At 37.9% G+C, this 12,116-nt stretch overlaps 1 protein-coding gene across 5 annotated transcripts in view; it reads left to right on the top strand.

Annotated features, from left to right (window-relative positions):
- TRIQK (triple QxxK/R motif containing) overlaps positions 1-11,848 on the top strand; it is a 46,954-nt gene extending 35,106 nt beyond the window's left edge. For 4 of the 5 annotated variants that reach the window (XM_014550287.1, XM_014550289.1, XM_014550288.1 and 1 more), the window contains exon 4: positions 11,686-11,848. In XM_014550287.1, the coding sequence (XP_014405773.1) occupies positions 11,686-11,841 (156 nt within the window). In that variant the 3' untranslated portion in view covers positions 11,842-11,848. Of the gene's footprint in view, positions 1-1,296; positions 4,675-11,685 lie in introns of those variants that run through there. The other variant, XM_014550290.1, reaches the window with a different exon arrangement.
- The last annotated feature ends 268 nt before the right edge of the window (positions 11,849-12,116 follow it).

Below are 12,116 nucleotides of genomic sequence, written 5' to 3'. Positions count from 1 at the left end.
GGGACGCCCCCCCCAAGTGCACGAATCTTGTGCACCAGGCCTCTAGTCCTATATAATAAAGAGCCAATATGCTAATTAGACTGCATGGCAGAACGACCTTCCATAACGACCGTCCAGATGACCTTCTGGAATGACCAGTGGGCTGGGACTCGGGGCCACGAGGCAGCCGGGGCTGTGAGGGCCGAGGCAGTTGGGGCTGCGAGGGCTGAGGCAGCTGAGCCGAGCCCCTTGCACTAATTTCATTGGGCCTTTAGTATATATGTAAAAGCCTAAGAGACCATTCGACCGTTTGGTAGCTAGGACACACACTGGCTACCAGGGGGCAGATGCTCAGAGCACAGGCATGGAAACATGGAACAGACTGATGAATCTCAGAGGGAAGGGGAGAAGGGGGAGGGCAGGAAGAGATTAACCAAAGTTCTTATATGCATACTAGAGGCCTGGTGCACCAGTGGGGTCCCTCGGCCTGGCCTGTGGGGATTGGGCTGAAACCGGTAGTCTGACATCCCCTGAGGGGTCCCGGATTGCAAGAGGGCACAAGCCAGGCCAAGGGACCCCACCATTTGTGCATCGGGCCTCTAGTATTTAATAAAGATGTTAAAGAGGCATAATCTAGACCAGCCGTGGGCAAACTACGGCCCGTTTGAAATGAATAAAACTAAAAAAAAAAAAGACCGTACCCTTTTATGTAATGATGTTTACTTTGAATTTATATTAGTTCACACAAACACTCCATCCATGCTTTTGTTCCGGCCCTCCGGTCCAGTTTAAGAACCCATTGTGGCCCTCGAGTCAAAAAGTTTGCCCACCCCTGATCTAGACACTGGTTACAATGGTTTCTTCCCATTAGAAAAGAAATGATCATTTAATTTTAAAGATCTGTGACTTAAGTGCTAAACTAATAATAAATTTATTGAAGCAAGAAATAAAATTAAACATAACCAAATAGAGAGTAGATAAACTTTGTAGGTACAAACAACATTTCTTGTCCCCAACATTTTGATATCCAAACTATGAAAATATATTTAAAAGTATAAATGTTAATTTTACTATTAGTGAAACGCAAACAAATTAAATAAAAATAATATAGAATGATGCACTCACTGATGTACTTGCCATTGAAATGGATATTGTCAAATTATGCTTCTTAATGGCAAAAGTGTTCAAATTAATGTGATTATTAGTTTTAAAATGTTCATTCGAGACTGGAATCGTGGATATTTTATCTGATGAAACTGATAACATTAACGAATCTCATTTTATCAATTTCAAGTCTACTTTCTTTTTCTTCCTCAGGAAGTTGGCCTTGTACTCGCAGCTCTGTTGGCCCTCCTACTGGCTTTCTATGCTTTCTTTTATCTCAGACTGTCCACAGATGTTGACCCTCATCTGGAACCTGATGAAAATTAGCTGAGCAGCAATCAATGCCTTATAAGAAAATACTTTATAAAAGGACCTTTGGGGAGCAATGCTTTCTGAATACTGAGACTACAACATCTTGAGTTCTTCCTGCTAGTATTTTCACTTTGGAGAAATATTTTTTAAATAGTTGCGTAGTATATCAAGAAAAGAACCCTAACCTAGCAATGTAGTGTAATGTATGCTACTGAATACTTTCATAAATCCTCCTACTTACACAGGAAACCTGTTCATGGCGCATTTAGATAAAATGGGAAACAGATCCCAAATCCTTCAGATGTTTTACCAGTCTACATGGATAACTCCATCACTTACAGATTACTAAACCTATTTTTGTTCCATGCATACATCAGAAGCCAAAGTATATATCCTTATTTACAGAAACATACTCAAATCACATCCAGGGCCGAAGAAGGAGCGAAAAGTCATGGGAAATTTTTCATTTTACAAAGAAGTCTTGCTTTTTTTCCAGACATATTTTGTATCATTAGAGAGACTATCTGCACAGACAGCTACAGTAATCTTTTTCCTTCTTTGCCAACTGTTCAGTGCACATGTGCTCCATCAGAAATGGCACCTGGATGACAGAAGCGCAAAGAGCCACATATGTCTCTAAAATAGAGTTCCTTTCCTCCTAGGCCGTCTAAGCTGGTGTAAATAGAAAGTTCAGTTGATCTTGATTTTAATTAACTTATGAGACTATTAATATAAACTTGGAATTCTATTTTAATTATGTTGTTCTGGCGGCTTGCGGTATCAGTTTGCTTCTCTTGTTCGGGCTTTATGCGGCAATCTGTCATATAATTGTGCAGTCTTTTTCACACACGGTAGTAGGAGAAGTCCTACCTATTCAGAGTAATTTTTGTGGGTCATGGTTATCTTTTAAAGCTGAACGATACAAGGTATTTTACAAAATTACATTTTTTTCTCTTGACAGATAACCAATTAGAACTCTTTTATGAAAAATAAGTAGGAAATATATGTCTCATTACTGGCATATACAGCTTTTTGTTTATATAATTTTTTCAAGCTATTTTGCATTTGTTACACTATAATGACAAATATATTCAATATTTTTATTAATAATGGAATTTCTTCATATTTTTAGAACACGTGAATACAGAAAGGTTAGAAAATGGAAGAATATGTGTTTACTGTTTACTGATAGATAACTACTTTCTTATATGAAGATTTATAGAAAAGGAATAGTTTGAAACATGTGCACAAAATGTTTTATAGTATATACATTCTATTTATGAAGAATAAATACTTGCCAAGGGAAGAAAGCTTTCATAAATACCCTACAGTTTCTTTGAGACTTTTGCAAATAGTGGATGTGACTATAGCATTATGTTCTGCAGAATGTTTTCAAGTTGCATAATTATTCATCAGTGTGAAAACAGCCAAAATTTCCAGTATTCTCACAAATCATTTATGCCAAACATTTGAGGGCAAAATTTAGGCAGTGTTATTTACTGGATTCTTCCCCTTGAAATCACAAACTCAAGAGGCAGACCAAGAGTTCTTCTACACTCACCGCAGCAGACCAACCCAAATGGCATTTTTAGGAAAGGTTACAGCATTTAATGCCATGTGGTATGTCTGTCTGTGGAGTGGGTGGCAAGGGAATATCCAAGCTGGTATTTTGGATCTGATGGGCCTTTTACTTTCCCAAGTGACAGGCCACATGTCAAGAAATACTTTTTTCTCCACTCCTATTCCATTTACGTGAACAGTTTTCATGTAGTTATTCCCCCTCCCATATGGCATTAAAAACAGTCTTACTAAAGTTATTGCTAATTTCAGTGATAATTTAAATGAGAGGATATGTAGTAATTGTTTATTAAATACCAATCCAAGTGACATATAACAGAATTTGTAATATATAAAATAGATGATTATACTCTTGGAAATGTTTGAATATTATCGTGAAAAAAAAAAACACAAACAAAACAAAACCCACTAGGTAATAATAAAGTTTCATTACCTAGTTTTCTGATACCCTGAACCTGTGGCTAGTCCATTTGTATGACTGATTGACTTAGGATAGCCCCAGACAACTGTAAGTCCCAAAGGCTAACCTCTGATTTTAATAAATAGCAGGTAAAGTGAGACAACATATGCTTATATAATACTGTTTTTTTGAAGTGCAAATATTGCATACTCACGTTAACTGGGAAGCAGCCAGTCCTCTGCAGAGAAATCCCAGATCGTAGTCTGGTTTCAATCTTTGAAGAGGTAGGTGGTAGTCAGCCTGCAGTTCCAGGGGGCTACACGTTTGAGTAGTAAGTGGTGTTTGGCATAAATCTGCGACTGGCACCAGATACAAACTTGAAGCATGGGTTTTTCCCCTGCAATAATTGACTGCTCAGAGTAACTCAGAAGACAAATACAGGAAAATTATAATGACTTTTCAGAATGTTAGAATCTGCTCACACATTCTGCAGAATAAATTGCAACTAATGCAGCAGACTTAACATATCGCCTATGTGAATGAAGCTTGGATATAAAATAAAGACTATAAAATTCATTTGAGAAGAAATATTGTAAAAATATAACCTCATCTAGAATTTCTTTTAAAACAAATGAACAAAAAGTCTATCTTAGTAGCAGCATGGGGTTTGTTATTGTTTTAAGGTGGCAAAACACTTGAAGATTTTCTATCTTTTCAGTATTTCATAAAGATGGAAGGAGTACCCCCATCCCAACCAATGATTGTAAGATACTGATAATATATTCTTATGTTATTACTCATTTTTATAATTTCAATAATATAGTGATCTACACGTATTTAATAAATGCATGTTAAAATTTCAGTTAATATTTTTTAGTCCTCCTAGAGTCTGGCACAGTTTTTGTATGTATTGGATGATCAAAATTATGTGCACCTAATAAATAAAACTTAAAAATTACAATATTCATCAACTCTTAACACTTAGCATTTATGGTCATTGGTTGAATTGGGACGTATATATGTTTCATCCTGGTTCTCTTTAATATCAAGAAACCAGCATTACATTTACTGTGGAAAAGACAAATTCCTTTTTTCTATACTCGAATGTTTTTAATATAACTCAGTATGCATCTTCATTCCGCATGAAAGTAACGCTAAATTTTCATTATGATGTTTATATTTATATGAATGCTAAAGCACTATATTTTCCAGATTCTAAAATGTATAGTCAGTGATAATTCAGTAGTGCAAAGTATGCTTTAGATAAATAAACTTCAAAAGTCAATTTCTATAAACGTAAATTTTAATGTATTTTTTTTCTTTCATAATAGAAGGTTGTCAAGCCAGAGACTATCTAAAATAAGTTTGTTTTCTTTTTACCAGCAGTGAGTTGATACTTTTCTGAGACTTTCTCTGGGGAGATTTCTACCCTTCATTCGCCCTTAGCAGCACTGCCTTCTTTTATGTGACTGGCTCCCATGCGCCTCTATAGAATGCTGTTCGCTAGAGTTTGTTCCATTGACACCATATCTAGAATCACTGCAACCCACAGTAAACAAATAAGTTTGTTTTCTTTTTACCAGCAGTGAGTTGATACTTTTCTGAGACTTTCTCTGGGGAGATTTCTACCCTTCATTCGCCCTTAGCAGCACTGCCTTCTTTTATGTGACTGGCTCCCATGCGCCTCTATAGAATGCTGTTTGCTAGAGTTTGTTCCATTGACACCATTTCTAGAATCACTGCAACCCACAGTAAACAAACAAACAACAAAACAACAGCTGTAACAGATGAATTCAGTACCTACATAAACATTCTTACTATTTTGTACAGGGTTTAGCTTATACAGGTAAATATAGAGGGAACCGGGGAAGTCACTTAAATAACTATAGCACTGTGGCAGTATCCATAGTGAGTCAGTAAATTCATGCAAAAACATGGAACTGCTGCTGTATTCTGCATTTGCCTCTTTGTTAATTTTTTTTTTTTTATCACCAGCAACAGACTCGAGATCCTTATTTCTAGAAAAATAAGATCCTTTAAATGCTAGAAGATTTTTTGATGACAGCACCTCCCTCTATTCTTTATTTTTTAAAAACAACAACCAATTTGGTGGGGAGGCAGCCAAAATCTGAGGTACCAGTGCCTCTCGAACAGATGTCACACCATTATTTTTTAGCTCGTTTGAATGAGTAAACATGTTAAACTGTGAAGTATTACATTTTAGATTTTTTTTTTCATTAAAAAAAAAGAGAGACAGTCTGTTTACTGTCCTAATTGAGACAACAATCCTGTAGTTGCCAGTTTTGGCAGTCATAACAATGAACTGTAAATATTTGGACCAACCGAGTAAATGGTGACTATAAAGGCTATAGCGTGTGTAAAGTTCTGTTTTTACGGACACCCATTTTAGCACGGCATTTTCCCCTGACTTCTTTCAATGCAATTATTTGTGTAAATCTGAAATTTCATGGTAAGCCTAAAAGAAATATATTTCAATATCTAGTTTCATTCTAGTTTATCGTCCGTTTTAGTGTTCAGCTGTCTGTCTGCTTGTAACAAATTGCTTCTGCTGCTGTTCTATGGAATGTGGCAAGGCAGGTCTTCATTGGTGTGCCCAGCCTGTACCTACTAGGATAACATGAAATTCAGAGGATTCTTTTTCTGTTTTCATATTTATAAAGTGAGATTAAAAACATTCAAAAATCTCTTAAATTTCAGCAATTCATTTGTTTTTTTAATATACATAATTTTATTACAAAGTTTAAAAAAAATGCAAGTCTAGAAAACCTAAAATTTACTATTGTTGCTAATTCCTATGAGTTTGCTGTGCTACCATACACAAGTCAAGAAAGTACAGAAACCATTAATTATTTAGAAACACCTAACAGCAGAAGCCTTAAAATCTAACTGTATGTAGTAGCCCCTCAGAAAGCTACAACCTGTAGCTTTTTAATGTTTTAATAAAAATAAATGCCTGGCATCAGGTTGTGCCTAGTAAGGAGCAGATCAAGAGGTGGCACCTTTTTTTTTTTGAAATTCTAATAAACTATTCCATGAGCCCTCTTCTGTGAACATGGTTACCCCCTAGGAACATTCTGAAAAGCAGAGCTGACATGATTAAAACCTCACAAGTAGGTTTTTAAGGATGAAATAGAAAGCCACACTTGGCTTCGTGGCTAGATCTGAACAGTAAAGAAGTAATTTCAGATCAATCTGTAGAAAGATTTTACCTCTGATCATGAGCAAACAGAGGCCTCTCCAGTAGGTGCCAGGAGTCATGTGATGGGCGCTAATGATGTCTGCTGCCTTTTATCACGTTAGGGACAAGTCACATCTATGTCCACACAGGCCGGGAGGGCATTTAATGAAACAAAACAGCATTGTTGAGCTCCACGTTTCCCAGACTTCTTTGGTCCTAGAAATGAGGCTCCAGGTTCATTAAATTGTAGCTCGTGGAGGGATACCACAATTTTATTTTACTGAACCACAACTATAATGATTCCAACTCAAAGCTTCAATAATGCACTTACCCACTCTCTGTTTCAAAAAAAGTTCAAAGGCAGAAATGTAGTTTTAATATATAATTGTATGTTTATTATAGAAAAAGTACAAACTATAAGTTCTGGCTGGGTGGCTCAGTTGGTTGTAGTGTTGTCTCGTACACCAAAAGGTTGCAAGTTCGATTCCCAGTCAAGGCACATACCCGGGTTTCCGGTTCAATCCCTGCTGCAGGCACCTACTGAAGTCAACCAATTGATGTTTCTCACATCAGTGTTTCTTCCTTTTTCCCTCCCTCCCTCTTTCACTTCTCTCTCTAAAATCAATACAAACATATTCTCAGGTGAGGATTTAAAAAAATACAAAATATAATTAAAAATTCAATCCAAGTCATAGTATCCAGAAATATTCCCTAATAATGTTTACATATTCGTTATTTTGCTTTTAGGCTTCTAAACTTCATGATACCTTCATATGGTTATAAAAATATGCAATTTACTTGTTCTTAGGCCTCAATGGCTTGTGACTACAGTAATACCCAAATTTTTGCTATTTTAATCAAAAAATACATACATATAGAAATTACCATATTTCTTATTTATTCATTCACTCAACAAATATTTATTGCACTTCTATCTACAGGGTACTTTTTAGCACCTGGAAATATAGTAGTGAATTAAAACTAATAAAATCTCTGTCAACACAGAGCTCATATTCTGGAGGAATAAGTAAGCAGACATGAAATAAACATGAAAATAATGCAGATATATACACATAGTATGTCAGGTGGTGAGAAGTGCTACTGAAGAAAAGGAAGGGAGGGAGGCGGAGAATAAGAGTCCCCACTCGTCCTAGTTGCTCAACCACAGCACAGTTCAGGCTATTTTCGATGTCTTCGGACCTGCTTGACTTTTGCCCTGACCACCTCTGTGACTCACTCTTTCACTTCCTAATCTTTACTCAGATGTCACCTTCTCAATTTAAAACTGCAACCCGATGCCACATGTCCTACCCCAGCACGCACAAGCCACTTACTATTGTCTTATTCACTACTTAGCACTTCTTACTTTTGAATAGTGTGCATTTGTATTTTACTTAGCTATTATGCATAGTGTCCATTTTTAGTCTCCCTCTCCTGGAATATAGGGTTCAAAAGAGCAGAGATGTTTGCTTTGTAACGTATCACAAATGCTAAACCTAGTGCCTGACATATAATAAGTTAAAAAAGTATATTTGTGGGCCCAGCCAGCATGGCTCAGTGGTTGAGTGTCGACCTATGAACCAGGAGGTCAGGGTTTGATTCCCGGTCAGGGCACATGTCTGGGTAAGGGTAGAGAGGTCCCAGATTGGAGAGGGTGCAGGCTGGGCTGAGGGAACCCCCCCCCACCACCACCACCCCGTGCATGAATTTCGTGTACCAGGCTTCTAGTCTATACTAATAAAAGGGTAATATGCTAATTAGACTGGACATCTTCCGGACAAAGCCATGGTGGCGGGGCCCAAGGCAGAGGCAGCTAGGTGCGATCAGGCCAGCAGGGCTAATAAAAGGGTAATATGCTAATTAGACTGGACATCAGACAAAGCCATGGTGGCGGGGCCCGAGGCAGAGGCAGCTAGGTGTGATCAGTTAGGGGAGGGCAGTTAGGGGCGGTCAGGCAGGCAGGAGAGGGCAGTTAGGGGCTGTCAGGCCGGCAGGGGAGCAGTTAGGGGGCATCAGGCTGGCAGGGGAGCCGTTAGGGGCATCAGGGCAGTAGGCAGAGTGGTTAGGGGCGATCAGGCAGGCAGGCAGGCAGTTAGGAGCCAGCAGTCCCGGATTGCGAGAGGGTTGTCCCAGATTGGAGAGGGTGCAGGCCAGGCTGAGGGACCCCCTTCCCCCATGCACAAATTTCATGCACCGGGCCTCTAGTATATATATATTTGTGGGATGATTAAAGTGGAGATGTTGAATACATGGTTGAATACCTAAGATTTGAGTTTAGGAGGAAAAGTTCATGCTAAAAATACAAATTTTGGAGTTGTATGGAGTGACACTTTCAGTCAGAAAATTTGAAGACCTCCTAGGGAATGAGTGAAAATAGAGAAAAGGAGAGGTCTTTGGAAAAGTCCTTAAGCATGCCGATGTTAAGAAATCTGCCAGAAGAGGAACCTCTAGGGAAGAGAGCTTAGAAAAGTAGATAGGAAAAGTAAAATAAACAGAGCATAGCTTCCTATATCCAAGCGAAGAAAATGTTTCAATAAAGAAAATGTGAGCAAATGTGGAATATTTTTTGTCACTCTTTTGGTACTACACTGCAAGATCACCTCTGTATTTCTAAGTCATAAATACATTTTTTATTGTCATTCTAATCTTATTACAAAGTATTATATTCTAATTGTCATACAATTAGCCACATGCAACACATGCACATAAACTGCAGGGTGTCCCAGTCAACGAACAACAAACATCGTCAAACAACTCCACTTTGGAGACCATCGATCTACAAAAGAAGACTCAAAGGGACTTCAGGTTGAGACTGTCTGAAGAAGAGTTCAATACCTGCTTTCTCGATTGTCTTTGCTCTCCAATGTTTTCTACTCTGGTCAATGGCACATCTTGGTATAGAAGCCTGGCTCTTCCCTCCCTTCTAGCCAAGGGACTAGCTGTTGGCTTCACATCCTGGCCTCTTCCCCTCTGCGCTTTCACTTGCCTTCTGTCCTCTCCTTCCTTACTGCAGACGTCTTCTAGGCCCTTCCTATTACCCTTTCTGTCTTCTCTTCATAACCCAATGCATCTCTCTTAAGGTTCATCTGTATTCACTGACTCTCCTTTTCACTTCCATTTCTTTACTCCTCTATTGCATTTGACTTATGTCCTCACATCACCACCAGCTCTGATCTAGCTGAGATTACTAAGAATCTCCCAACTATCCAATGCAATGGACAATTTTCAGTCTTGACTTTGCCTATCGGTAGCATTTGGCACTGTTGGAAGCTATCTTCTGCTTGATACTCTTTATTCTCGTGGCTCAGTCACACCATATTACCCTCCTTCCTTCTCCTGATTCTTTGCAGCCTCCTGGGTGTTCCTCAGAGTTCAATCCATAGTTCTCAGTACTCCTTAGTCTTCAATCTACATGAAACCCTTGTTCCAATCTAATTAAACTCATTCACTCCCCAGTGTTCACTTGTGTCTTTCTTTTTGTTCTTTAATAAGCTGTCCCTATTCTCCAGATTCTTTCCTGACTTTCACCACCAACCCGCTCCAAGATCTACATACAGAACTGGGGGGTTCAAGACTCAACTGGAGGGGCATTTTCCCTCCCTCCCAGAGCACTTCAGCTGTACCTTTCACAAACACTTACCACAGCGCTACATAGATAATATAGCTGAAAGTCAATAAATGAACTGAATGGAGAATAAATAAAGAAGAATGTACTAATATTACAATGACATAGTATAGTCACTATGAAAAGGTCATTTAGTTAGCAACTTCCAGAACTGCCTAGCACACTCCCAAATTAAGGACTGAGCAAACGAATTCCTTTCCTGTTTTAAATACTGTACTTAACAAAGCATCTCAATGAGTGATGGGTATGGCACAATTTCACTTAGAAGTAGACATCTTCCCACAGCTCTGAATGACTGGATGCTAACGTATAGAGAAGCAATTACAAATAGGCAGATCACAGTCATCTTCAGTTACTTTCACCGAGCCATTTATATGTATATCAGTACTGTTATTTCACGTTTTTATAATGTTTTAGACATTTATTATGCATGACTCCACAGTTCTCTGAGTATCTTGGCAAACCTCACTCTGAAATAAAATTAACATTAATGATTATTAATTATATTTTAATGGAGCATTAATATTAACATGTGAGATTAGAGCTTATTAGACTGATTACTAATATTCCTCATATGATAATTCCTTTAACAGTTTTAAAATTTATTATGCCATTATATTGGCCCCTTTCCCTTGAGCATCCCTTGGGCTTGCAACTACCAAAACCATTACATTTAATTAGCTAGGAATAATAAAAGCAACAAAAGCTACCATTTACTGAGCACTGTGCCAGCCTAGGCTCACTGGTGAACCATTTATGTATATCATTTTCTTTGATTCTCACAGAATCCCTGGAGGTAGATGATACTGTTTTTCCCATTTTATATCAAAATCGAGGTTTAGAAAAGTAAAGTGACTTTTTCAAGGCCATAGTCTAGAAATAATCGATCTGGGTTTCCAAAAATAAAAATGTCTGATCCCAGAGCCAGTCTTTTAACCATGCCTATTTCGTTTCTAAATCTGTTTACTTTCAGCAAGACATTATCTGAGTAGATGATACCACTTCCATTTACTTTTCCAGTTTTCATATTTAACATCCATAAAATCATGTTGTATTTTGCTCTAGAAATAAAATAAATGTTCCTAAATAGGGAACTCATTAAACATGTTATGGTAGGCTGTATGTTTACTGCATTTTCCTAATCTTTTATTTGAGAAACACTAGTGCACAAGAAAATGAGCCTGAGATAGGTTGGCTTCACTTTAAGTGTTCACGAGCTATAGTTTAACAGTCCATTTCAGGTTCTTGACTTCAGTCAAGTTCTCTGACCTGTTTTAGAATATCAGAGCTAAATTTGTTCACCTCCAGTCTTCCAAAATTTCAAATCTTCATAATCTCTTAAGGATATCCACACTAGACTAATGAACTGATATTAAGTGTTCTTTGAGTTCCAAATAATATTTGAAAGCTAAGAGACAGGTGCAATTGATACAGATAGGAATTCTTCCGGTCTTTCATCGATTTCTGGCTTCCATTTCCTCTTCCCAGCATTTGTCCTACCTTTCCTATCTGAAGACCGCTGGGCAACCCAGGCAGGAAAACAAGTCGGATTTTTATCACATCTGTCATCAACTTGTCATCTGTCCGTGTTCTACAGTCGGACCTGAGCAACAGCAAACCTGGACCTTCCCGGCTGTTATTTGAAAGATAAGTAAGTGAAACTTTTTCATATTTGTCTTTAACGATTTTCACTAACCTCAGTTCTTTAGGAGCTAAGACTCCCTGATGGTATTCTGTAGAAATCTCTGCTAAATATTCTCCTTCAAGAAACCCTTTAACACTGAAATGTATTAGAAAGTTTCCTTTGGGGACATATGCAACTTCTAAAGAGATGGTCAGAACATTTTGAATGAACAAACTTTGGGAATCTGATGGAAGCTCTGGACATCCCTCCCCTACACATTCACATTTAATTTAAG

Source organism: Myotis brandtii, unplaced genomic scaffold, assembly GCF_000412655.1.
Source record: "Myotis brandtii unplaced genomic scaffold, ASM41265v1 scaffold59, whole genome shotgun sequence".
Taxonomy (NCBI): Eukaryota; Metazoa; Chordata; class Mammalia; order Chiroptera; family Vespertilionidae; genus Myotis; species Myotis brandtii.
Note: the sequence above shows the minus strand (reverse complement) of the source record. Positions and strands in the feature narration are given on the sequence as shown.